General features: G+C 44.4%; 1 protein-coding gene across 5 annotated transcripts in view; it reads right to left on the bottom strand.

Moving 5' to 3' along the window:
• SH3TC2 (SH3 domain and tetratricopeptide repeats 2) overlaps positions 1-27473 on the bottom strand; it is a 70684-nt gene that overhangs the window by 20205 nt on the left and 23006 nt on the right. For all 5 annotated transcript variants that reach the window (XM_014852586.3, XM_014852585.3, XM_044777860.2 and 2 more), the window contains exons 4-12: positions 24853-24958; positions 23061-23204; positions 21811-22012; positions 20950-21023; positions 18818-19013; positions 10762-10895; positions 7913-7954; positions 6091-7788; positions 5803-5983 (exon numbers count right to left, since the gene is read on the bottom strand). In XM_014852586.3, coding sequence (XP_014708072.3) covers positions 5803-5983; positions 6091-7788; positions 7913-7954; positions 10762-10895; positions 18818-19013; positions 20950-21023; positions 21811-22012; positions 23061-23204; positions 24853-24958 — 2777 coding nt within the window. The remainder of the gene's footprint in view (positions 1-5802; positions 5984-6090; positions 7789-7912; positions 7955-10761; positions 10896-18817; positions 19014-20949; positions 21024-21810; positions 22013-23060; positions 23205-24852; positions 24959-27473) is intronic.

Below are 27473 nucleotides of genomic sequence, written 5' to 3'. Positions count from 1 at the left end.
CACAAAAAACTAAGAATATAAAGGAAATTCCTCAACTTAATAAAGGGTATTTATGAAACACTCACAGCTAATTTCATACTTAATGGTGAAAGACTGAAAGCTCTCCCCCTCATATCAGGAACAAGACAGGAAGGGGTACTCTCACCACTTCTATTCAGCATTGTATGGGAAGCTCTATCTAGGGTGATTAGGCAAGAAAATGAAATAAAAAGAAAGGAAGAAGAAAAACTATATTTGCATGTGACATGATTTTACACGTAGAAAATCCTGAGGAGTACACACACACACACATGCACACGCACACACAAACTATTAGAACTAATAAACAGAGTTGCAGCATGCAAGATTATCATACAAAAATCAACTGTATTTCTATACAGTGTCAATGAGCAATCTGAAAATATAGTTAAGAAAACAACTCCACTTACAATAGCATCAAAACTACTTCAGAATACATTTAACAAAACAAGTGCAAAATTTATATCCTAAAAACTACAACACTCTGTTGAAAAGGATTAAAGAAGACCTAAGTAAAAGTAAAGACATCCCATGTTCATGAATTGGAAGGCATGATATTGTTAAGATAGCAAAACATGCCCAAATTGATGTACAGATTCAACATCATCCCTATCAACATCCTAGCAGGCTTCTTTGCAGACATTGAAAAGCTGACACTAAATTTCATATGGAAAGGCAAAGAACTCAAAATAGCCAAAACAATCTTGAAAAAGAATAGCAATTTTGGGGGACTCACACTTCCTAATTTAAAACTTACCACAAAGCTGCAATAAACATGACAGTATAGTCTGGCATAGGCTGGACATACAGATCAATAGAGTAGAATTTAGAATCCACAAATAAGCCCTTACATTTATAGTCAATTGATTTTAAACAAGGGTGCCAAAAACATTCAATGGGGAAAAAGAATTTTTTCAACAAGTGGTACTTGGACAACTGGATATTCATGCAAAAGAACAAAATTGGACCCTACCTTACACCATACACAAAAATTAACTCAAATGGCTGATTGACTTAAATGTAAGAGTTCAAACTACAAAAATCTTAAAAGGAAATAGGGCTAAATTTCGTGACCTTGGATTAAGCAATGATTAAGGAAAAATAGATAAATTGAACTTCAGCAACTTTAAAAATGTTTGTGTCATCAAAGGATGACATCAAGAAAGTGAAAAGAGGACCAACCTTGCTGGCCTAGTAGTTAAGTTCAGTGCATTCCGCTTTGGCAGCCCAGGTTCGGTTCCCAGGTGCGAACCTATACCACTTATCTATCAGTGGCCATGCTATGGCAGCATCTCACATACAAAAGGAGGAAGATTGGCAGCAGATGAATTAGGGTGAATCTTCCTCAGCAAAAAAAAAGAAAAGAAAAGAAACCCATGGGTTGGGAGAAAATATTTGCAAATCCTGTATCTGATACATCCAGATTTTATCCAGAATATATAAAGAACTCTTACAAGTGAAAAATTAAAGGACAAATGATGCAGTTAAAAACTGGGCAAAGGGGGCCAGCCCAGTGGTGCAGCAGTTAAGTGCACACATTCTGCTTTGGTGGCCCAGGGCTCACTGGTTTGGATCCTGGGTTCAGACATGGCACCACCTGGCAAGCCATGCTTTGGTAGGTGTCCCACACATAAAGTAGAGGAAGATGGGCACAGATGTTGGCTCAGGGCCAGTCTTCCTCAGCAAAAAGAGGAGGATTGGCAGCAATTAGCTCAGGGCTAATCTTCCAAAAAAAAAAAACTAGGCAAAGTATTTGAATAGACATTTCTCCAAAGAAGAAATACAAATGACCAGTAAGCACATGAAAAGAAGCTCAACATCCTCAGTCATTAGGGAAATGTAAATCAAACCCACAATATGATACCACTTCACACCTACTAGGATGGCTAAAATAAAAAAGGCAGATAATAACAAGTATTGGCAAGAATGTAGAGACACTGGAACCCTCAAACATTGCTATACGAAGGTAAAATGGTGCAGCTACTTTGGCAGTTCCCCAAAAGTTTACATACACAGTTACCATATGACCCTGCAATTCCACTCCCAAGAGAATCCCCTTCCCAAGAGAATTAGAAAAGTATATTCACACAAAAACTTGTTCACAAATGTTCATAGCAGCATTAATCACAGTTGCCACAAAGTGGAAACAACTCAAATGTCCATCAACTTATGACTGGATAAACATATGCAATATAGCCATACAATGGAATATTAGGCAGCAATAAAAAGGAAGGAACTACTGACACACGTGACAAGGATAAACCTTGAACACATTACCCTAAGTGAAAGAAGCCAGTCACAAAAGGCCATATCTTGTATGATTCTATTTATATGGAACATCCAGAATAGGCAAATCCATAGGGACAGAAAGTAGATTAGTGACTGTCAGGCTGAGTGCAGGCGGGTTAATGGGGAGTGACTGCTAGTGGGTATAGGGGGTTTGGGAGGCCATGAAAATATTCCAAAATTAGATAGTGCTGATGGTTACACAACTCTGTGAAAGTATATAAAATCAATTAATTGTATAATTTAAAGATTGAATTTTATGGTATGCGATTATATCTCAATAAAGCCATTATTAAAAAGCTTAATTCAGGAAATTCTTCCATAAGAGCTCTGACTGGCCAGCCTTTGCCTGAATCCTCGTAATGATGACACACTCACTCTCACAAGGGGTGGACCGCTCCATTTTTGGATAGCTCTTTGGAAACTTTTTTCCTAAGTGTTCAATTCCCTACCTCCTACCTACAGTACCTAACACATCAGAAGGGCTCCTGGTGTGATAAAATGCTGGATCAACATTTTGTAGTGATATCATTAAATTAAAAAAACAAACAACAGAAGAGTATACTATGTAACAGAACTTTTATCGTGATCCCATTTTAGTAAGTAAAAAATGTGCATATTATATACCTAACATATATTTAATGTAGAGAATATGTATCACATATAATCTTTACATGTATGGAATATTTCTTGGTGGGTATTTAAAAATCTGTAAGCAGTTACTTCTGGAAAGTATTAAGGAAAGGGAAGTTGGGTGGGGACCTTTATTTTTCAACTTATAACCTTCGATATTGGTTTAATTTTTTTGTACCATAAGCAAATATTATAATATAACTTTAAGCAACTTTAATTTCAAAAAAACCTTATTCCTGATTGGGGTGGAAATCCCTGATATTCTAATTCACTCTTCATTTTGTGGTTCCTTATCAGTGGAAACGCCCTAAGAGAAGACCCACTGTGCTCTGGAGCTGTTACTACGCAAGCCGGGTTCTAAATGGGCTGCTGGCATCTAAGGTTCCACTGTCAGCACTCTGACTATTGTAATTGTCACCGAAGAGCAGAGAGCCTGCCTCCAAGTTGCAAGCACCTTTCTCTCCTTACCTGAGCCATGAGCAAGAAACCAGGGACTCAGTCGGGCAAAACGCCCCCATTGTCCATCTGAATCTCCTATCCTGCAGCCAAGTTGGCATATCATATAGCTGCAGTTCAAGGGCTGTGAGCTAGTGGACTAGCTAACTAACTAACTAACTAACTACCTACCTACATGGCTGCCCCACACAAACATGTATTGTATGCCTGCTCTGTGCCAAGTCCTATGCTAGACATGACGTCTGCCCGCACGGACTTTATGGCCACTACGTCATGACATCCCTACCCTACTGCAGAGCCCTTGGGAACCACAAAAGCTTAGGTCTCTGATCTAAAAGGCCCTGTAGAAGAACCACAACTTTAAGAATCTCCCCCCAAAATTCAAGATGCAGGAATTCTGGTGCTAATAGGGCTATTGCCAGTGTTAGAATAGCATAGCTGGCTGGCCCTAGACTCAACGTTTTAGAACTGGAAGGCACCTCATTCAATTTAACTTTATAAATGGGGCAACCAAGAGAAGAAATGACTTATTGAAGGACACGTTATCAGCTCATGGCAGGATCAGGTTTCTTGACTGCAAATCCTGTTTTTGCTGCTCCTCTCCCAGCTCTGCAGCTTCCGACTTCCTCCATCACTTCATGGACCAGCTGCAGCCCCACTCCTTACCTCCTCTCTATCTCCCCCATCACCTAGGAAGTAGAGTGACACTTCACACTGGCTTAAGTAAGGCCTCCGCAGTCTGTGTTGACAATGACCAGGATTTTCTCTCTGGCTTCCCCCTTAGGATTTCAGTGGTTTTTAACAACAGAGATGGGAGGGAGGCTAGTGAGCAAAGGACAGCTGTGGGGTAGGCGACGGCTGGGAGTAGTGATTAATCTGAGACTGAACTTGCACACAGGGAGACGTGGCAATAAGCCTGACACGTATCTGCCACCCTTGCTCCAGTCCCTTAAAATCCAACCTTCCCAAAGCCCACGCCGCCAATGTCTGACCATGAACAGACGACTGTCTCATCTCTAAGGTTAACTGAAGCCCGCTTCCTGGATCTGCTCCAGAACCATCCAAACTCCTAGGAGGTCCTGGAATGGAAGCACGGCGGGGCTGGCGCCAGGACTCCCGACCCTCACATGCTGCAAGGGCCCAAAACTCCTTGCCTGGGACTGAAGGCAAAGACAGTGGGAGGTTTGGAGGACACTAGATTCTTGTAAGAAAGGGACGGGGGAGGGAAAGGGAGACAGAGAGAGAGAGAGAGAGAATTCGCTATCTGATTATTCCAGATCTGATTGTCCAGGTGCCCAAGGTTACCTTGCTGCCTAGAAAAGCAAAAACTGTCATTTAATTAGCTTCTCCTCAACCACCTCTCTCTGCTCAACACTAGCAACTACCCCTGCTCTATTTCAGAATTCATTTGAAATTATGAATGCAATGCTACAATGCTAATCTGTTGTAAAATGAAATTGAATATCTTGCAAACTATGCAGAATTTAACAGAATCAATTAGAGGCTTGTTAGAGAGCAGAACCGCAGGCCAGGCCACTGGCAATCAAGGGTCAGGCAGATTAGACCGATGAAGAGATGGAGGAGAGAAAATCAGCAGGAGGAGGATTTAAATATCAAAGAGTTAAAAGAAGCCTTTGGGGAAAACAGTGACGTTTTGGTATATTTTTGCAAAAATGGGCCTTTCTAAGACAGCACTAAAACTCCAGTCACAAAACACAGGATGTTTCATTATGCCATTATACAATTTTATCAACACAATGAAGCTAAAAAGTCAACACTTCTTTTACTGTTTGTTTATTCTAAGACAGTGCATAGCTGCAAATATAACCGAAGTTTCTTAACTACAAGGTGAAAATAAACTTAGTTTCATAAGTTCCAGTTTCATTTTAAAGGTAAGGTCTCAAACAAACTTTTTTTACCATGAAATTTTACACCCCTGCTTTCAGTGGATTTATTTACTTATTGTCCTCTCTCTAATGCCAATTGTCCTCAGGTAACGAAGGCCTCCTGAGGGTCCCACAGACTTCCGTGTAACTGCCACCTCTCTGAATTATGCACCCTCAGCCAGGTCACCTGATGGGTTATTACAGAAACACATGAGTAATTGTAACAAAGTCAACACAACTGAGTCCTTGCTATGTATCAGGCACTGTTCCAAGGGTTCCATGCGTTAACCAATGAGAGAGCTGAGGCAGGGAGAAATTAAATAACTTGCCCAAAGTCACACAGCTAGTAAGTTATGGATGGCACTGAGTTTGCACTGTGTGGTGGCTGCAGCGTTCACCCTCTTTTCCACGAAGCCATAAACATACCACGTGCATTTGAACTTGTCTTCCTAGGGGAAAGAATACTGTTTCTCCTTAAGGACGAAAAAAATGTGTCTAAGACTGTCCCTCAGTCTGGACTCACCTGGCTGTGTTCAGGTTCCGATAGAGCTGCCCAAGGGACTCCAGCAGCCTCCCCTCCATCTCCCGGTCCCTGAGTTGCTGAGCCAGGGTCAGCCAGTGCTCGTGGTAGGTGATGCATGCCTCAGGGTTTGGGGACACAGAGCTGTAGAAATGGCAGAGGGATTTGGTGACCTGAAGCTGACCTGAACATAAAGCAGGGACATGAATGAGATGACTTGAGCTAGGACAAAGCGAAAATGCGCTCTAACGCTTTTCTCGAAAGCTTCCCAGCAGCCCCAGCCATACTCACTCTTTAGGTGTCGATGGCTTAAGCCAAACAGCAGCGCCGTTTCATAACAGAGGCGGCCACTGGTCAGCTGGTGTCCATACACCAGGACTTGGGCCAGCCAGAGAAGCACCTGTACTAATTCCATGTCTGTCTCCATGCTGGCCTGGAGTTCAGAATAGAGTCGGACTGCCTGCAGGAGATAGTCTCTGGCCGGCCACTGAGCCCGGGACTTGAGAGTCAGGTGGCCAAGATTAGCCAAAGTCACCGCCTGGTTACGCACATCCCCCGTCTCCCGGGCTCTGTTCAAGGCCCGGAAATAGCTCTTGGCCGCCCTGTTCACCCGGCCTTCACCTTGAAGTGCAAGTCCCAGGAGGTTATGGACCACCCCCTTTTGGGTAACACTCTCTGTCTCCTGCATGGAGTATAAGAGTGGCTCAAGGATGTCCAAAGCCTTCTTCGCCTGGCTGGCTAAGAGATAGGCCCAGGCCAGGCAGAGGGAAGACTCGAAGGCCTCCTGCTCACTCAGCAGCTGCCCTAGCACCAAGGCTTGGCTCAGGTAGTGGATGGCACCATCAGGAGACCTGTGTTGGAGGTACACTTTGGACAGGATGAGACACAGGGCCCTCTGGGTGCTCCGATCTGCCTGCTCCTCACAGGCAGCCAGCGCCTGCCTGAGTGTCGGGCACGCCAGGGTGGAAACTTCACCCCAGCTTGAGGAGGGAATACCAAGGAGCTTGGTGCTGTTCTGGAGAACCAGGTGGACCTGCCAAATGGGAAGGGACATCCCTTGGGCATTCTGGGCACCACATTGCCGGACAGAGGCCACTGCAAGGTGTGGAAGATATTTCTTATCATACAGAAAAGTCAAGATGGTGGCCACAGCATCCGAGGCAGGAGGGTGTCCAGAGAGAAGCTGCAGGCGCTCGGCGAAGGGCAAGACCTCCTCATGCTGGCTGAGGCTTAGGAGCAATCGGATGGCCAGGAAGCAGGCCCTGGCCTCCAGGGAGCAGCTGCCCACCGCAATGCCCCGGCGCAGCACATAGGCCACCACCTCAAGCTCGTTCTTGGCACTAGACTCACGGTCAGGAAGGCAAGCCAAGAGGGCAGCTGCCTTTTCCAGCAGGGCCGAGCCTTTATGCCTCAGCCTCTGCCTCAGGTAGATGGCAGCCAAATTGATGTACAGAGCAGCCACCAAGGATAGGTCCTCAAATGCCCCATTGAGAATGTGGATGGCCTCCTCAAAGTACACCCTGGCCTGAGAGAGTTTGACCTTCCTGACGCTCAGCCGGCCCAAGAGGAAGCAGAGACGGGCGTGGGCCCAGGTCATGTGGTTCCTCTTGGCCCACTTCCTCGAGACCTCCAGGTAGGCCACAAGCTCATCCTCCTCAGAGAAGCTGTAGAAAGAAGATGTGAGGAAAGAGAAGGAGAAATCGTAGAGGCTCTTAAAATGGTCAGCATAACCCTTGTGATCCAGAAAAGCCAAGATGGGGGCAAAGTTCTCAGCCTCCTCCTCCTCTTGACCAGTGTTTAGGTCCATGAGAAGTTCCGGGTCATCAAGGTCATCAGTCTCCAGCAGGTGATAGTTGTCTGAGGCGGCTGAAAGGAGCTCCTCCTCCAGGCTGGAGTCCTCAGAGCTGCTGGATTGTCTGGAGCCCACAGCCTGGTGCTCCTCCCAGGCTCCACCAGGCCGGGCCTCCTTGAAGCCTTCGGGCTGGGATGCTGTAAGGGACAGGCAGAGTTGAGCAACCCTAAGCACCTATAACTACGGTGGCCAGCTCTTGGCAAGAGGACAGGATGCTGTCCTGAAGGACTGGAGGTCAGGTTCAGCATGATCTCTACTCACCGCTCAGATCATTTGGAAGATTCTGGATGGATTCAAACCCACCTGGATAGAGATGGAGGACAGATCTGATGTTAGGTCATAATGGGCCACCATGCCTACACCTGCAGGTGTAGCCCAGACTAGTGGCCTCTTAAGAGATTTTGTGTTCAAGTTTTAGACCATCAGCCATCTTTAAGGAACTGGACAGAAGTCTCCCCTTCATCATCATCTCAGAGCTGTGGGGACCTGAAGATCAACTTTTTAACACATTCACTTTACAGTTGGAAACTGAGGTATAAATGAGACCCAGAGTCAGAGAAGAAAAGCTGGAAACACAAGCTCTATGCCGAGAGCTGTAGGTATGGGGAGAAGATGGAATCTGAAAGCCCGTATCTCTCAGTGAGTTTACAACAGAGCTGGGAACAGAACGCCAAGTGCAGCACACTTTGTGGCATATGGCATTGCCTCCCATTTCCGTGAGTACCACCTCTTCCCTTCTTCTTTCTCCCATTCATTCATCATCCATCCACTCATCAGACATTGATTGACCGTATACAATGTGCTTTGTAAATTTGACAGGATGAGATGACCAAATGTGAATAATGAAGAAAGAAAGAGAAGATGGATCTGAGGGTCCTAGTTTTGATTCCTGAAGTAACTTAGTGGGACGAGGTGAAAGAAGGGGCAGCCTTGAGCCCAGTTTTAGGCATTTTGAGTTTGCGGTACTCAGAAGAGCTCAAGGCAGAGAATAAAATAGATCTATATCCAAAAAGAAAAGTTTAGACTTGCAAATATAGATTTGTGACCCAGTGCAGGTCACACACAAAGAGTGGGTAAAAGTCCCAGGAGAAGCATTTGGAAGAAAAAGCAAAGTAGGTGGGAGAGGAGGGGGGAGAGGCAATTTGTGAATGAGCCAAAGGCACATCAGCATTTGCTGGCAGATGGGAGCCAGTGAAGAAGGCTGAAAAGGTACAGAGAGAAAAAGGGAGACACAGAGGTCAAGGTGTCATATGGTGCAGCCCCCTAACGTCACAAAAGTGAAACAAGACGAAGTAAGAATGAAGAAGACACCTTGGTTTCCACAGCAAAGAAGTGAATGCTGTTGGTTAAAGCAGGCACAGTGGAGCTGTGGAGGTGAAGGCCAGATTCACACTCCACGGGACAGGGGCTGCTAGAGAGAAGATTCCACCTCTCCCTGGCCGAGAAGCAACAGCTGCCTGTGCCCCAACCCCGGGCTCTCCAGTGAACTTGGAGGACAGCAGGCCCCTCACCAAGTCAAGTCTCTGCCTGCTATTCTCTGGGGAAAACTTCTTCTGTGTCACTGCAGACCCTTGATATCCACACCCCAAACGGTAGAAGGCCCTGCAGCCAAACACAGGAAAGCTAGAGCGCTGGGCTCTGGAGAGCTATTCACACACCCAGCCCTCACTGACGTTGAGGACATGTGCTAGTCTTACCGCAGCCATTTCTCCCCAGGCCAGGGCCACCAACAGCACAAATGGTGCCTCAGTTACAAAAAGATGCTCCCTCTGGGACGAAGAATTGCGGAGAGGCACACCCCAGGGCTTAGGCCTCTGGGGAGAGAGAATTCACAGAGAAGATGCACCCTTTGCTGGTTGCCTTGGTTCTAGGGGCAGACTGCACAAATGTAAGACACAGCCCAGCACCCAGCAGAGTTGCACTGCTGGTCTTTAGATAAGAAGCAACAGGCCACATGGGACCTGTTCCTGGATCTCTCCCAACCATTGGATCAATAGTTGGCAGATTCTTGAAATCCAAGTGTGCCATCGTTCTGCCTTCAAGGCGCATCCCAAGTTGTCCTTCATTTTCAGACCTCAGCTCTTGCCTACCAGGTAGAATCTGTAGCTTCAGCTTCCTGGCTCAGCCTAGTGGGGCGGTGTGATCTGCTTGTGGCAAGAGAGCTCTACCCAGGCTGGTACTGAGGCCTGGGGTAGGTGCTCGTCACAAATGCTCCTTGCACACAGAGAAAGACAGCAGCTCCCACCTCCGTTCCCTGGAGTCGGCCTAAGGACCCCTTCTGCAGAATCTCTGGCTGTGCTCATGAAATATGCCCCATCTAATCTGGCCACACAGGAGTGGACACAAGATCGCCATCACTGAAGAGGTGGGAGAAACAAGAATCCCTCCTCAAACCACTGTCAATGGGTGAATGTACTTCCCGACACAGAGCTGTGGGCCCTTCCCAAAGTAAGGGAAAGGAGTGTCATTCATTTACTCAATCAATCGTGCAGACACTGCTGAAAACTGTGCTAGGCACTGAAGCCCCTCACCCACCCAAGGCTAGCACACCCAGCAGTCCAATGTCATTTTGCATCAGGGGCAGTGTGGGGAAGTATGGATTGTCCTGAGTAGAAAATGGGGGAGAGCAGTTCTTATCCTGGCTCAGGGACTAATTCACTTGGGCCTCAGTTTCCCAATTGTAAAATGAGAGGAGAAATCATCTCTTACAGTCCTTCTCGCTGTAACATTCTAGGCCACCCCTTTATCATCAGGGACCTAGATATACTTCAGTCATAGAAGAAGGGACCTCAGCCACAACTCAGGAAGTTTTTCTTCTCCAAGATTAGAATGGATAGCTCACTATGGCTGATCTTCTATGCTAAGCTGAGTTGGTTTAATCACATCACATTGTTTCTGGGCAACGTGTCCCACACAATCCCAGAATTGTCTGGAATCTAAAGTGAAAGTGCTGCTAATCAAATACGATCAGGTCATCAATAGAATAGTGGTCATAGCCCCAAATTCACAGGTGGGATTAGAATTTAGAGATATTCTATTCCTGGTTGGGAAGGGCTTCTTAATTTTGAGGGGCCTGGGCTTTCAAAGGGGTCTGAGGAGTGAACACTCACTAAGCCGGTAGACAGACGTGATGTCAGTATGAGCAAGCGTGCGGAGGAAGTTGGCACACTCAGCTTTCCTGTCACTTCCCAGGACCCACAGAGACCATCTTTCCTCGTCACTGAAAAAGGCAGAGTTCTTGCTCCTGCATTGAAGCAAAAGACATGGACACAGATCAGTGCAAGGTTCCAGACATGACCCCTTCTCTCTCCACCCTAGAATGTAGTGAAGGACACAGAGAAGCCATCAACCCATTTGCCATAGCTGAAGTCAGACTCCTCATCTCCCTGCTGTGTAATGTACTTATTTATACTGCCAAGGAGAAGAGCTGCTAGTCCCGCACCCATGGAGATCCGAGCTACGCTGAACAGGTCAAAGGAGGAGGAAAGCACTTCTCCAGTTAAAACTCTATCTCCTACAAAAAACAAAGCCCCTTCTCTTGACTCCTACCCTTTCTTTGAGACCATGTGGTGCCCATTTTTATTGAAAGAAGTAGAAATTGGCTGTCCTAAATGTAAGGGTTGGAAAGGGACCATTAAAAGAAGTTTCTTTGTCAGGTTATTTCAAGGAAACATTAAAGAGAAGTACCATGGTCCAGAGCAATGATGAAGAAAGTGTGACCATGGTCAGAAGGAGCCTTTCCTAATGTTGACACTGGATTCCATGACACAGAACCACAGTATCATGTAGCAGTAAGGAAGGAATAGAATGCTAAGGGATGGGAAGTAGGTAGAAGGAAGGCCAGGGGGCTGGAAGAAATGGTTACAAATAATGGAGACTTTTTTTTTTTTTTTTGAGGAAGATTAGCCCTGAGCTAACTGCTGCCAATCCTCCTCTTTTTGCTGAGGAAGACTGGCCCTGAGCTAACATCCATGCCCATCTTCCTCTACTTTATATGTGGGACGCCTACCACAGCATGGCTTTTGCCAAGCGGTGCCATGTCTGCATCCAGGATCCAAACCAGTGAACCCCGGGCCGCCAAGGAGCGGAACATGCGAACTTAACCACTGCGCCACTGGGCCGGCCCCAATAGAGACCCTTATACTCACTCTATTGTGTAAACTAATTGTTAAAACTAATTTTCTTTTTTTTTTTTTCCTGCTTTATCTCCCCAGGTCCCCCTGGTACATAGTTATATATCTTAGTTGCAGGTCCTTCTAGTTGTGGCATGTGGGATGCCGCCTCAACTGGCCTGACGAGCGGTGGCATGTCCGCGCCCAGGATCTGAACCAGCAAAACCCTGGGCCGCTGCAGCGGAGTGCGCAAACTTAACCACTCGGCCACGGGGCTGGCCCCCTAAAACTAATTTTCTTATTAGAGATTTGTCACAGGACCAAAAAATCCAAAAACTAGAAATGCCTCAGAAAGTATTCAATCCAGTATCTATCTGAACCATATTTAAGATCTCTTTCAGTTCTAAATAAAGATCTTTTTTTCACTCAGAATCCATTTTTAAAATAAAGATAGCTTCGAAGCCCAAGAGTTAATAACAGCTAATACTTTTGGGGGCTTATTATGAACTTATCATCTCATTTAATAGACACAATTGCCCTAAGAGGCAGGTACTATTCTTACCCCCTTCTTACAGAGGCACAGAACTGAGGCACAGAAAACTGTTGAAGTTGGTGGTTAGGAAGCAGCAGAGCAGGATAGAAGAAGAGCTTCTCTACTTAAAGCAGAGCTGGAGGGGGAGGGGAGCTGGAATGGGGGTGCCAGAGTCTGCCATGTACACTTTGTTCCCATCCTTAGATAATGCAGTTTGAAATCCAGTGATGAGAAAGCCAGCAGTTAATACGAACTGCCCAAGGTCACACCACTAATTCGTGGCAGATCTGCCGCTAAAGCTATGCCCTGATATCTGGCCCAGGGCTCTTTCCATAAGACTTACTCATCCCCCATCTCCCTGGCCTGAACCCCAGACTCTTCCCAGCACCATGAGAGTGCCCATCCTCAAAAGACCATGTAATTGAAATCTACAATGAAACTCATTTGAGATAAAAAGAATTATATGATCCCAAATCTCTGTAGAACTCTTAAATTTGGCAAAGCATTTCTGAACTTACTATTTCATTTACTCTTCCTAACAACCCTACAATGTAAGTACTTTTATCCATATTTGTAGATGAAGACTCAGAAAGATTCAGTGACATGCTCAGAATGACTCAGCTGGAAAGTAGGGGAGCTGAGACCAAAGCTGAGGTCTTCTGCCACTGTCTGTTACCTCACAGCTGATCTGCTAACGTCCTGAGTCCCAGGTGTTTAGAGAGAGTCCAAGAAGTTACATTACAAATTACATTAGGGCTTTCCTAGCATGGAAATGGGGTTAAATGAGTATGGAGGGCTTCTGGAAATACGGCAGGCTGAAGCGCTCCACACAGGGCTACTCTCCCAATAGACACGTATAACTCATGGATAAAATGTGACAAAGATAAATATTGTAATACCTACTTTAACTTTAAAGAAAGAAAGGAAAATTCCTGGGAGCCAGAAACAGGAGGAAAAACCAAAGGCAAGTTGGTAAGCAAGGGTAGATGGCCCAGAGACCCTGGGGGTTCTCACCTGGGAGATTAGCCCCGAGAGCTGGGGCTCACCTTGTAATTCCACCCAGGAACAGGAAATGTGACTTTGGACCTGTGTGAAGCAGGGGAGATGAACAGAGCTCCCTACAAGCTTTGAGTTCCCTATAGCCTGAAGTCTGGAAGGGCTGCAACTTCCGCAAAGAGGGAACTGGAAAACTCGCCTGCCAAGAAAACACTTTCCATCTGTCTGAGACCCTGGAAAAAATCAAACACCTGGGCTTACACCATTAGAAGGTGTGGGAGCTGAATTTACACTGCATGGTGCAGGTACCACAACCAGAGAACTTAACATTACAAAACCAGCCCTGGACCCTTGAGTTCCTAAGTTTCCAGGGGAAGAAAATGCCAAAACTGCTCTGTTGGGATGATTCCCTCAGTCTAAGAGTCAGGTAAAGACCGTCTTTTAAAATGTTGAAAATTCGTTCACATAACAAAAAATACAAACCACACAAGAAAATGAACTACAAACAAAGAGAGCCAGCAGATGCACAAATAGGTAAATTAACACTACAAAAGCCAGAAATAACAATAATCTGAAGATTAATTTAATTAGAAGCATGTTTAAAATGATGAAATAAAGAGAATGAATAGAAGCTGCATGAATATGTGGAACGTTGTGAGCAGAAACAAGCATATGTGAAAAATAGCAAAATACAAATTCTAGAAATTAAAATAAAAGCATGGACATTTAGGACTACACGAGTGAGTTAAACAGCAGATTTAGTCACTGCAGAGGAGAGAATTAGTGAAACTGAAGATCGTTCTGAGGAAATCACCCAGAATGTAGCCTCGAATGACAAAAAGATGAAAAATAGAAAAGAACTGATTAAGCAAGATTGAGGATAGAATGACAAAGTCCAACATACCTCTAATAGTAATTCCAGAAGAGAGATTAAAAAGAATGACAGAAAGGCAATATTCAAAGGGAGAATGAGAATTTTCCAGAATTGAAGAAAAACATGTCTTCAAATTGAAGAAGTACACCAAGTCCTGAGCAAAATAAATAAAAATAAGATCATTTTTAACATGATTTCCATTTCTTTAAGGTTATAGTTCTTTTCAGGTTTTCTATTTCTCCTAATCCTTCTTTCTGGGTTCAATTATCTATCACTTAACTGTTCAACTTATAGGATGAAAGAATTACACAGGAAAAGAATGTAAATTAATGAAATAAAAACAAAGAAAGTAGAAGAAAATAATAAAGGTAAGTATGAAATTAGTGAAATAGAAAACAAAGAATAAAATGGCCAACAAAAAAAAATTGGTTCTCTCAAAAGCCTAATAAAATGGACAAAACCCTGGTAAAATGGATTTGAGATTTTATATTAATAGTTATTTTTCCCTCCACACTTTGAAGATGTTATTCTACACTTAGCTAAATCATCATTCACGAGTATATTTTAAGTATATTTGAGACAAACGAGGACCAAAGACTAAGAGTATGTGCAACTCACAGATCTCCACCGAAATAACTCCTAAAAGATATACATTATGGAGAAGGAGGTGGACAGCTTGCTATAAACATGTAATAGAACATATCACATCTAGATGTATCGTGGTCCAGTTGCAAAACATCATTAACAAAAACCTAAACAGACAAAGCTGCCTACCTACCCAGAAATAGCTATGAGACTAACAGCAAACTTCTCATCAGCAGAAATAGATGCCACAAGAAATGAAATTACGAAGAAGACACAGATAAACAATATGAAGAAGAAAAGAAGGGATCTGAGGAACATAGAAATTTTTTAAATGTTTAATACTATAAAATACTAGCACTTTTTTCCTATGTTCTTTTTTTCTTGTTTGAGTGCATTAATTTTTCAATCTTGCTTATTTTTTAATTTAGGCACTTAAATATATAAATTTCCTTTAAGTAACACTTTATTAAAATGAACTGTGTCTATTACAATGTGAATAAATCCTAAATTTATGTCAACTGAAGAAAAAGGCCAGTTGCAGTAAAAATCTATATATTTTTTTAAATACACAAAACCATAGTATTTTTTGTTTCTGAACAAGTATCTGTTTTTAAAATGTATCAGAAAGAGGACTGGAAAGAAACACGTCAACTTCAAGTAGAGTTTGCCTCCCCGGTGGGAATCAGGATCAGAGGGTGAAAGTAGGAAAGAGTAAAAGGCACCTTCAGTTATATCTAAAGACTTTTTTCCTGTAAAACACACACACATACACAAACACACACACATCAAATATTTTTTTAAAAAACACAAAACATTTAAAAAAAGGAAGGGTGTGGTGTTCTGTCACCCTCAAAAGCTCTGAAATCCCCAGAGTCACTCTGGCCAAATGCAAACACTATGTCTATTCAGACAGATTCCCTGCCCCAAGTTTGAAGAACTGGTTTTCCAGCTGCTGTTACTATGAAACTAGGTAGCTGGCATTGAAATCTGCTGAAAAAAGGAAACTCGCAAATCTGCTCCTGTTGAAAAGCAGGATCTCTTTCCCCTGTGTCAGGCACAGACTAAATCTGACTCAGAAACCGGCTTCTGAGAAATTTCACTCTCAATATACAGCTGATTTGATTAAATAGGCGGATGAATAGACGGATGGATAGATGATGGATGCATGAATGGATGGATGGATGGATGAATGAATGAATGAATGAATGAATACACTTTGGGAGTAATATACCAGCACAGAGAGGGACCCTGTGGGAAGAGGTTGGAGACCAGCAAAGGCTCAACCTTTTTCAGGAACCTGATACCAAATCAACATGGTCTAAGAGTGACACCTAGTGGTCAACTCCCACATAGCACACAGGGATGATTCCCAGGACTCCGCACCTGGCTACTGCTCGTGGCGTTCTCCTCTGATTGCTGTGTTTCGGGGATGTCTGTAAATAGAGAGTGCTTTGGGGGCTGTTCAATGAGCCAATTCTCCTGTCCTCTCCTTCTTCTACCATGCCTAGTCTCCTGGCTCACTTTTTCCTTCCCTAATGAATGTGCAATCTCTGGTGCATGGGTCCCACAGGCAACCAGGGGTGGGCCAACAGAGGACCCTGTGGAAATAAGGAGAAGGTCTCATGCTGCCACTGCAATACAGGAGATGATGTTCTTCAGGGTAAGAGTGTCTCCCCTGCAACTGAGCCAGCTAAAATGTGCTGATCAAATTGACGTAGTGGTCCTGAGTTATTGTCATTTGGGGCAAAGTCTGAGGTGCAGAAGTTCAAACATAATTTATGAAATCAGACACCTGGCCCCAATATCCTATTAAAACTGCCTCTCAAAGATTACCACCCACAACAATAACAGCAATAGTAAGAGTTAATGCATATTGATCGCACACACACACTGTGCCAGGCACCGTCCTAAGTGCTTAACATGTATTAGCTCATTTAAACTCATGACCATCCTACTAGCCAGGTACTAATATTATACGCATTTGACAGATGAGAAAACTGAGGCATAGAGAGACAAATTAACATGTCCGAAGTCACACAGCTGGTGAGCTAATGGAGACACATGATGTTCTCACGTGGCCCCCAAATGCCTTTCGGGCAGTCTGGCTCTGGGACTCTGTAAACCATTAAGCTACACTGCCCCCCAGTGACCTCCCAATGGCCAGTCCCAAAGACCTTTCCCCAGTCCGCTCTGCTTTGATCTCCCAGGCCTGCAACAGTGTTAGCATCCCTCCACCTCCCCGGTGGCTGGTTCCTTTCTCTCAGCCAGCTCCTCTGTCTCCTCTGCTACCTTCCTCCTTCCTCCGCTCTGTAGATGGAGGCACCCTCCAAGGGTCTGCCCCACCAGCCCTGGATTCTGTTCTCTTATTCTCTCCCCCTTTCTCCAGCACCTCGGTTACAGCACTCATTGGATTTACCGTCAGGATTCTGGGATTCCAGACCCAAGGCCCTGAGCCCAGCCCCTTCCCTCCTGGGTCCTCACTTCCCCCGGCAGTAAAACGAGGGGCTGTTCAGAGCAGTGGTCCTCATCTTGGCTGCACACTGGCCCCACCTGGGAGCTTCCATAGCCATCCCTGCCCAGGCCCCACCACACCAATGAGATAGACCCTCTGGGGGCAGAACACAGGTATCCGTATTTGGAAAGCTCTGGGAGTCTTTAAATTCCTGTCGCTGGCTCCTCAGCAGTGCCCTCTCCTCTCCATTCCCCCACCCCTTCCTCCGTGCCAGCCTCAGCTTCTCACTGGTCTCCTGCCTCCACGCTCTCCCCTGCCCACGGGTGCCTCGCCCACAGCCAGGCTTAGCTTCCCAGAGGGAGGTTCCAGTCACATCATTTCTCTCCCTTGCTCAGAGACACCCAGTGGTTCCCCATTCTCTGCCAGGTGGAGGTCAGGCGCCTGGCACCGGCATTGCCATCTTCCACATCATGACCCCACTGAGGCTTGGCCACACCAGTGCCCTCCTGGTAACCTGCCTCCTGACCGACATGAGTCTTTCCTCAACATCCCCTCACTTTCCTCCCTGTGACCTCCTTTCCCCTTTTACATTTGTTGAAATATCTCACATTGTGCAAAGCTGAACTCAAATGTTGCCTTTTTCGTGAAAGTTCTCGATACCCTTTTCCTCCTTATAAACTCCCATAGCACTCCATGCCCCTCCAGGGGCTCAGTGAGCAACCTTCCTTGTGTAGAGTTACTTGGGTTCTCACTTTTCTGTGTGGGGAATATGATCTTCCGTCTCCTCTCCCATAAAGGGGGCGGGATTTTAGAGGGAGTTCTGCCCGTGGCCCACTCATCTCAGGGCCTCTTTCACAGGAGAAGGGATTCCAGTCTGAGCATTCAACCCTTAGCCATCCCTGGGGCCGCACTTTCCTGATGTGGAGGGCCACAGTGTCTCGGTATTAGCAGCCACCTCTACGTTCCCTCTCATACTTCCTGGGCCCAGGCTGCCTTTGTTCCTGAGCTGGTGCAGGAAGCCCACCCACAGAGACTGGTTGGTACTCCCGGAGCCCCACCCCTCCATGACAGGGCCTGCGGAGGAGACCACTGCCGACTGGCCATGTGGGTGGCTCTGCTCCTCAGAACCAGCTCTTCTGACTCAAGGCAGAAGAGAGGAAAAGACGCACGCTACCCTCCTGGCCAACACTGGCTCCACACAGTAAGCTTTCAGCAGACAGACCTACGTGGGAGGGATGTTCCACCCACTCAGCTGCGATCTCTGCGCTCTGTGTGTGCCCCTCCCTGATGGGCCCCTCGGTTTAATGGGGTGAATGGCAAACTCAAGGACCAAAACGCACTCTGGATGCTGACAGCAGGCCCTTTGTCTTGGGTTGTGCTTCTGTCCTGGCACAGAGAGAGGCCTCAATGACCATCTGTTGAAATGAACCAAACTGACCACTCCTCCCCTCCCTCTCACTCTTTTGTCCTCCTCGGCTGTCAGAATGTGCTCCTCTGGCTCCGTGTCACCAGGGAACCCTGAAGCTCATCGGCAAACCTGCTCAGAACGGGGCAGGACCACTGGGGAGGTGGTCCCGCTCCAGGACATCCGGGAGGACCTCTCTGTCATACTCACACTGGGGAAAAAGAATCAGGATCTATGTTCCTGGTGGGGACAAAGCCCACTTCTCCTGAGCGTGTTGACTTCCCAATGAACCACTGGAGCCCGGGGATGACAAAGCCGATGATCTCGATGCTCTCTCCCTGGCGGAGATCCAGCTCATCGTTTTCTTCCCTCTCATATTCCTTCCAGGCCTTACACTTCCCTCTGCCTGTGGAGAAATAGCACAGAGGTCAACTAAATAAGGCAGAAACAGCTGAGCCTTTCACGAGCTTCCAACATAATATGAAATGACGGGTTCCCAGACTTCGGAATTTCAAAGACCAGTAAATTTCCCCAACCCGACTCCTCAAAGAACAAATTGGCAAGATTGACACAGGGGAATTGGTTTTTCATTTTGCTAAAGTAGGACATTCAGTAAGCACTTTGTTGTGGTTGGCACAAATCCACAGGCCAGGGTGAGAACCATTGTACCAGAGGATCTCTCCATTTCCTTCCAGCTCCTGTTGCCACTGTGACCCTCAGTCTCCTCAGCTGTAAAATGGGAATAATGAGAATACCTCTCTCTTATAAATATCAGGAAGAGAGAAAGTGCACAATGCCTGGCACCAGTCAACCCTCAATAAATGTTAGCCTCACATCACTGGGGAACAGAAAACTGCTGATGACCCAGAGGGATCTGGAAGACTCCCCTTCTGACCATGGTCACTGCCCAGCTTGATAAGTTGCCTAGGTAGGATCTAGTCATGACGTATTTATGAGCGTTGTGCTGTCCACTTTACAAAGTACACTCACATCCATTTCCTCAGGTCTTCCTGGGAGCCCCAAAGGGTAGAGAAGGCAACTATCAGAATCCCCTTTTCATAGATTAGAAGGTGGAGGCACGGAGAGATACAGGATTTGTCCAAGGAGCTTATGTGTGACAAAGCTTGGCCTAGAAGTGAAGCCTCTCCACTCCTGGTTGACGCTTCTTTTTCATGAATCCTGTTCTGGTTGAGATAACGACTTTTATATGCCTCAGTTTCCATATTTGCATTAGCTCCTCTACTAAAGCTACTGGATTTTTTTTTCTGACATTTTTGGTCACGTTTCTATTGATTATATCTTCAAGATCAGCAATTCCCACTGCTCTCTGGGCTAATAAGTTCAGCGTGAGAAAACTACACTAAGTGAATTACAGACATCGTTTAGTTTAGTCCTCATGACAACACGAAGTTGGTCTCATGCTGTCATTTTACCAGTGAGGGAGTTGTAGCATAGTGAGGGCACGTGAATTGGCCAAGGTCACACTGATTTTAAGTTGTGGAGCCAGAATTTAAACCCAGAACGGACTTTACAGCCCTGTGTTCCTAACTACAAGGCCTTCCTTCCTCAGATAGCTAAAAATCTTGTTTACGATTATCGATTAGATCTGATGTCTGGGTTCCGTAATTCCCTCTATTTCCTTTTTCCGAACTGTTATTTGGGCTGAGAACTTACAAAATTGCATTTTGTGCTAGGTGTAGGGGGCCTCTAAGGATGAAGGTGAAAGGAATGTATATTCTAGATACATATAGAACATTAAAGTTCATTATCTAATAGATACTTATATACTTACATATATGTGTGTATACACATACCTACATACACAAATAGAGATTACCTAAAATGTATGCTTGTATTTACGCATATACTTATTTCTTTCATTTATTCACCAAATATTTACTGAGTACCCACTATGTGCCAGGTATTCTTGCTCTTCTTAAATCTGAAATTAATTTCACAAAACTCTAAGGGAAATTAGAAAGTGTTTTGAGTAGAGATTGAAAACATGCAGCCTGCAGGCCACATCTGGCCCACATCTGGCTTTTTTTTCACCCACATATCTTTAAATCCCCATGGTTTCCACCATTCCCTAACATCTTCCATCCAGGCCTTCATGCACCGTGCCTTCTGCCTACAGCACTCATATCTACAGCCCCCAACTGAAACCTCTCATTTCACAGGCAAGGAAGCCCACGAGGATAGATAGTAACTGGCCTCCCCAGATCCAGTCAGTAGCAGAGCAGAGATGGGAATTCACATCAACTGACTCCAAACCTGAAGACAAAATTAGGAGGCAGGGTGATATTATCGCCCTAACAATACTGTCTTCAACTCAACCATACCGATCTGGTAGGAGCCTGTCCAATCCCTCTTCCTGGAAAGGCCGCAGCTTCCTGGATAATTCTTTAGGAACCATCTGCCAATGGAAACAAGGGGTTTGCAAAAATTGATTTCAAAAGATTAGAAGGATGAGCCGAATAGTCCATTAAAATAACAATGATGGTGATAATGATAAGTATTCTTGATATCACTCTTATTATAATGATGGCAGACATTTCTTGAGAATTTACTTTGTAATGGGCACTGTGAAAAGGAGACAAGGTCAGCAGGCCCGGACTGTTTTCTGGCTCTGCGATTAGTTTGTCAGTTAAATAACTAGCAAAGGATCCCTTTCCATTCTCACTGTGAGACTCTGTGCCAGAACCACACCCAGGGTCCACGGCCTGGGATAATGTTACGGTTGCTTTGTATGTTTGAGTTTACAATAGCTTCCAGCAAAGGATTTTCAAACTTTAGTGTGGAAAATATCCCCTTATGTTTAAGGGGAGCTTGAATAAAATGCAGATTCCTGGATCCAACTCCAAGAGAGTCGGAGGAGGACCAGGGGGTCTGAACTTGCAATAAAATCCCCAGGAGAGCCTGATACAAATGGTCCCCAGTCACTACATTGAGTAACAGTGCAGTGGAGACCAGGCAGTATATTTCCTCCTAGGAACAATGTCCATCTGAAATTTAGAGTTGTCTCCAATTTCATCAAATTGTGAGAACCTGAGTGTTGAAAAAACAAAAAAAGATAAAAGCCACCCAGATTTCATTTCCTCCCTGGCACCACAGATGCCCAAATCTGCAACCGTGCCTACGCTGTTCTGTGCAGACCTCAGTCTGCTCTGGGACCCTCTCCTAGGAGGTGGGTGGCTACTCACTGGTGGAAAGGGAGTGGCAGGGGTTCCAGGGCTGACACGGGCACCAGGCCCCGCTGACCGGTCGCCAAGGACACGCCTTCCCACTCGGATCCTCCTTCAGCTATCTTCACTGAGATTAACTCGTTCTTGTAAAGTGTCAAATACTCCCCTTCCTTCTCAGCTGGCTGAGCCACGGAGCACATGGCTCTGCAGAAGAAGTGGCCTGTAGATAATGAGAAAAGCCCTTCCAAGGAGTAGCAGGAAGTAAAAAGCGATTATCACCCAATATAACATTTCTATCCAGAGCCCAAACGCTTTCCTTCCCGGAAGTAAAGAGCACAGCTGATGGGGAGGCGCCACAGGAGCTCTTTCTGATCCCAGGAAAACCGGTAGCAGGAGAAAAAAGCCATCGATAGGGAATTCACTTAAAATAAGCACCAAAATTTCTGAGTAATTCATGAAAATGTGGTTTAAATGAGACTTCACCTTGAAAAAAAATGAAACAAAATCTTATGAAAATACATTTAAGAGAACTTCAATTATAATTGCAACCTCATGCTTTATCTTAGGACCAAAAAAGAATAAATTACATTGATTTGGGTGAACATAATTTCCCCAACTAAATTTTATAGTAACACGTATGAAATTCTTTCCTTCAAATGCGATTTGTGCAATGCAATCATAAGGAAAATCATTTTACAAAATACTCTATGCAAATCTGGCTCTTTCAACGTGTCTGCAACGTCATCAGTCGTTAACTGGTTGCCTGTGGCCCTGATCAGACCCTTCTTTGTAAACAGGTTGATGGGTGCTTCGAGCAGTTCCCCAGCATCACTTTCCTGGATCTCACGAAACCCTGCAGGTTTTTCAAGGTTTGCAATTTTATGGTACAATCTAATTACATCATATGTTTATAAAAGTGATTCTCAATCTTGGATTCCCGTTAGAATTATCCAGACAACTTTCAAAAAATACCAAAACCTTGGCCCCTACCTCTGGAGATTTGATTGGCCTGAGTGGAACCCTAGCATGAGCATCTTACTAAAACTCTCCAAGTGGTTCTAACATCAGATCATCAGGAAGCCTGGCCAACATAGCTTTTCACGTCATGTCAATGTTAAACCAAGAGAGATGTTTGCAGTAATCTTATAACAGGTGAGTTCATTCGTGAATATTTTCATGTTTTAATGGTTTTTGCCTCCCTTTGTATCCCAATTATTTCAGGGAGTCTGATAATAAGACCGGCATCCCCACCTCTACTCCATGCTCACCTTCCTGTATCAGGAGTCCCAGGTATATTGATTCCAGGTGTTTATCATCTACTGACACTTGGATCTCTGTATCCTCCACCAATCTGCTGTTGAGCCAGTACTTGTGGTCAAAGAGAAGATGCTCCAGACATGCAGATACATAGCCTAAGAAGTCAAGCCAACCAGATTCCTGAACAACATGATTTCTGCCATTAGCCGAGCACAGAAGAGGGTGAGCAAGCTCCCTCCCAGACCTCAATTCCCAGCCTGACCCCAGTGAACTGGAATTAGAAGAGCATAAGAAGGATAACTGGAAAATTTCTAGAATGAACGATTCTTCTCAGCATCTCTTGAGAAATACAAGTCATTTTTAAATGATATTTACCATATCAGCACGGTATGAGTCTCCGTAAATGCATAATGACATGACCAAACCAAATAACCTTTTTCTAATATGTCCATGGAGGAATCTCCAAGATTACAACGTTGACTCTGGGGGTTCCTGGTCCCCCTTTAAAATTCTCCTGACTGCAGGTTCAATTTCCTGGACCCCTGGTGATGCAGTGGCTGGGGGTTCTCCAAGACCCACAAAGGAGTCACAATTTACTCAAAATCCCCACTCTGACCCTCGGCCTCACCCACGCCCAGTAAGCTCTCCCTTGTTAAAACCAGACCAAAAACTATGCAAATTATAAAAGTCTAATAGTTATGTATAGTATTTTAAACATGCCTATAAATGTGAATTATTCTTATTAAAATTTTTCTTCTTTTGAGACTTCCTCTCCTTCATAAGATGCAAAAACCCCTCTTTCCAGTCTGACTCTCCCTTGTTCTGTTAGGCCTTGCGTGTCTTCCATAATTATGCTTCTCACACTTTAATGTGCACACAGATCACGTGGGGACCTTATTAAAATACACATCCTGGCTCACCGGTCTGGGTGGGGCCTGGGATTCCACTTTTCTAGCAAGCCTCACATGATGCTGATGCTGCTGGTCCACAGGGCCCACTTTAAATAGTGAGGAAGGATCTCTAATGGAGATGCGTGGTGTGGAGAGCAGAAAATCACCAAGACTACTAGAAGAGAAGTTACACCTTCTAGCCAAGAGCCATCTTGACCCACCACCCTCACACAAAGTCACTTGCTGTGCAAGTCTGCATGGTGCCCCGCATTTTCTGGGAGATGTAAAACATGCGTCGATTCAAGTCGCCTCCTCTTGCTTTGCTTGGTTTTGCTTTGCAACTGTAATTTCCCCACCGTGAGTTATTCTCCAGGGAGAGGGCAGGCGAACCATTTCCCACCACACTGGTGCTGGCTGCGCCCCAGTATCTTCCTCTACCTTCTCAAAAACCCTGCAACCTGAGGCCCCTTTAGCAGATAATTCCCCCATCTCTTTCTTCGACTCTTTTCCCAAAACATGGGATAAAGTAAAGTAACTTTACTGTTTTGAGCAGTTCCTTTGATCTGACTCAAGACAGTTTCCTTTTTTTTTTATCAAAGCATCAACTTCACATCTATCTCAGTACTTTGAATTTAGTGGATGATCAATAACTGTTTGCAAGTTTTGATTGATTATCTAATAAATGTTCTCTCCTTGAACACAAAGAAGTGCTGCACATGGCATTGTAGAGTCATAGTTAATATTTGCTTTAGATTTTGTCCCAGGCAGTTTGTGATATTTCAAATTTTAACCATCCATGTTAAGGCCCCACCTCTTTTAATTGTCAGAGCCAGACCAATTCCTCAATGTCAAGTCTACGCATTGGCTGAACTGTGCAGCAGCTGCTCCCGCACCTGCCTGCTCCGCGTCGTACCTAAGTGCAGGTAGGTGGAGAACTTCCAGATTTCCTCCATGGTCTTGAAGGTGATGAGGAACTGGGCCCTCTGGGACTGGATACCCACCAACCTTGCTGAGAGGTCCTGAACAAAGAGGACAATGAGTCAGCCTGGGCTGGCGGTGTCTTGCTAACAAGCTCACCTATGTGCAAAATGCTCCATAAGAACTTCTTTTTTAATTGATGTATAATTGACATATAACATTGTATTTGTTTTAAGTGTACAATATAATGATTTGATAAATGGATATATTGTGAAATGATCACCACACTAAGCTTAGTTAACATCCACCACCTCACATAATTACAAACTTTTTTTGTGTGATGAGAACTAAGATCTACTCTCTTACCAACTTTCAAATATGCAACACAGTATTGTTAACTATAGTCACCAGGCCGTACATTACATCTTATTTATTTATCTAATCTATCTTATAACTTATCTTATAACTAGAAGTTTGGCACTCATTTTTACATCACCAAAAAAAAAAAAAAAAGGAAACCACCTAAATGTTCATCAGTAGGAGCCTTGTTAAAATGAATTACGGTCCATCTATACAATGGAATATTATGATATTATGCAGCCACGAAAAAGAATGACAAAGCTCTTTGTGTATTGATATAGCTTCCAAATATACACTGAAAATGGAACAACCGCAACAACAAAAAGAAAGCAGAGTTTGGAACTGTGTGTAGCAAAATCTTCCTTTTATGTAAAAGAAAAAAGTGTATGGGGGAGAGTGGAGGATAAATCATGGAAGGCACCTTGGAAGCAAATTTGATTGTGAATTTATGACTAATAATTATTTTTATAAAACTGGAAAACAGAAAAAAAAGCAAAGCACACACAAAAAATATTACCCACAATTCCTCCTCCTAGAGATCATCATTAACACTTTCATGTATTAACTGAATTTTTTTCCTAGACGTGAATTTCTATGTAGCTATTTTTATATAAATAGAATCACATTCCATAAATTGTTTTGTAATCTTTTGTCACTAAAAAGTATTTTGTGAATCATCTCCTTTGCCGTTAAATAATCTACATTATTTTTAATGGTTACATGTGCCATTGTTGCATTAACATAGTTAATTCTTAACGTTTCCTTATGGTTAGACATTTGAGTTGTTTTAATTTTTTTAACATCCTAAACAGTATTGTGATAAGCATCCGATACCTAAATCTTTGTATGCATCCTTGATTGTTTTGACACAAGTAATTCTAAGAAGTGTAATTGGGAATGCAAGGATAGGCACATTTTCAATCCTAAAATGCGGGAGTCAAACTGCCTTCTAGGAAGGCTACGCCAGCCTACACACTCACAAGCAGAGCACTAGGTGGCCAGCAAGCGCCCCCCCACCTCTTTTTTAATACCTGAAAAAACAGGCCTGAATCACTGCCCAGACCTGGTTTTCCCCTAAAATCTTTCTCTGTTGCTTCTCCAAGCTTCTAGAGTGGACTATAACAAGGGATGATCAGAAAGTCCCTCTCCCCGCAGGCCAGGTCTTGCCATCAAAGATCAACCCCTGGAACCCTGTCCTGAGGGAACCTTGCAGGGAGAAGAGGAGAATAGATGGATCCAGAGGAAGAGCTCAGGTCAGCAAAGTCAGAATGCTGGCCATCTGCCACAGCAGGAGCCGGGAGGCCCCAGATCCAAGAAGGGGGTCTAGGTAAAAATGGATTTACAGGGAATTTACTAATTGCCAGGCACTTCACCAAGAGCTTTATGAGCCTCATTTAACTCTCACAGTAACCCTATAAAGAGAGTACAATTACAGTACTTAATCCATTCTACGATGCACTTTTACCACATTTGACCATTTCTGAAATAAAAGATAAGGAAGCATGGCACATATTTGATTGGCATCATTTATTTTCTTTCTTAGAGGTACATAAAATGTTGGTGCATTTTATAATCAAATGGCATCTCCGATTTAATAGAAAATGGCCTTATCCCCGTTTTATAGTCATGGAGGCCAGGGCACAGACAGGATAAGGTGAGTGTGCTGTGGCTCCCTGACTGGATCTCAGATCCAGCTGCCTCCAGGCCTCAGCTTTGGCCCACAAGCCTCAGCCCAGCAGGTCAGCTTGCTCAACCAAACCCAGCTCTTACCCGTGACAAAAGTGACTCAAATTAACAGAAAGTCTATGGTGCCAATTAGCAGCTAGTGCCTCCAAGTTCCTGAATTCCAGAGATTAAAAAACAAAAACACTCTTCATCTACTATGTCTGGAGTACATAGCACCACCCAAACACAATGCCAAGCTCCCTACACAGACCGTCTCATTTACGCCTCCCAACAAAACAGATGCTATCCTTTTTGTTACAAGACAGACTTATAGAGCAAATGCCTCTTTTTAATTTCTATCAAATTAATGCAGAGGTTGTAAAAATAACCAGAACATATTAGTTTCTTAGGTAAAGCAATATTCTCGTTCCCCCACCACTAGTTGCAACAACTTTTAACCATTTCTGACTTCGTTCTCCTAGTAGCACCTCCTAAACTGTAAATAATTAGATCGTACTCTTCCTTGGTTCAACAATTGAAGATATTATCTACTCACTATGAAAGATGAGGAACTGGTTTATTTACTTTATT

The sequence above is a fragment of the Equus asinus genome, chromosome 9, assembly GCF_041296235.1.
Source record: "Equus asinus isolate D_3611 breed Donkey chromosome 9, EquAss-T2T_v2, whole genome shotgun sequence".
NCBI lineage: Eukaryota > Metazoa > Chordata > Mammalia > Perissodactyla > Equidae > Equus > Equus asinus.
Note: the sequence above shows the minus strand (reverse complement) of the source record. Positions and strands in the feature narration are given on the sequence as shown.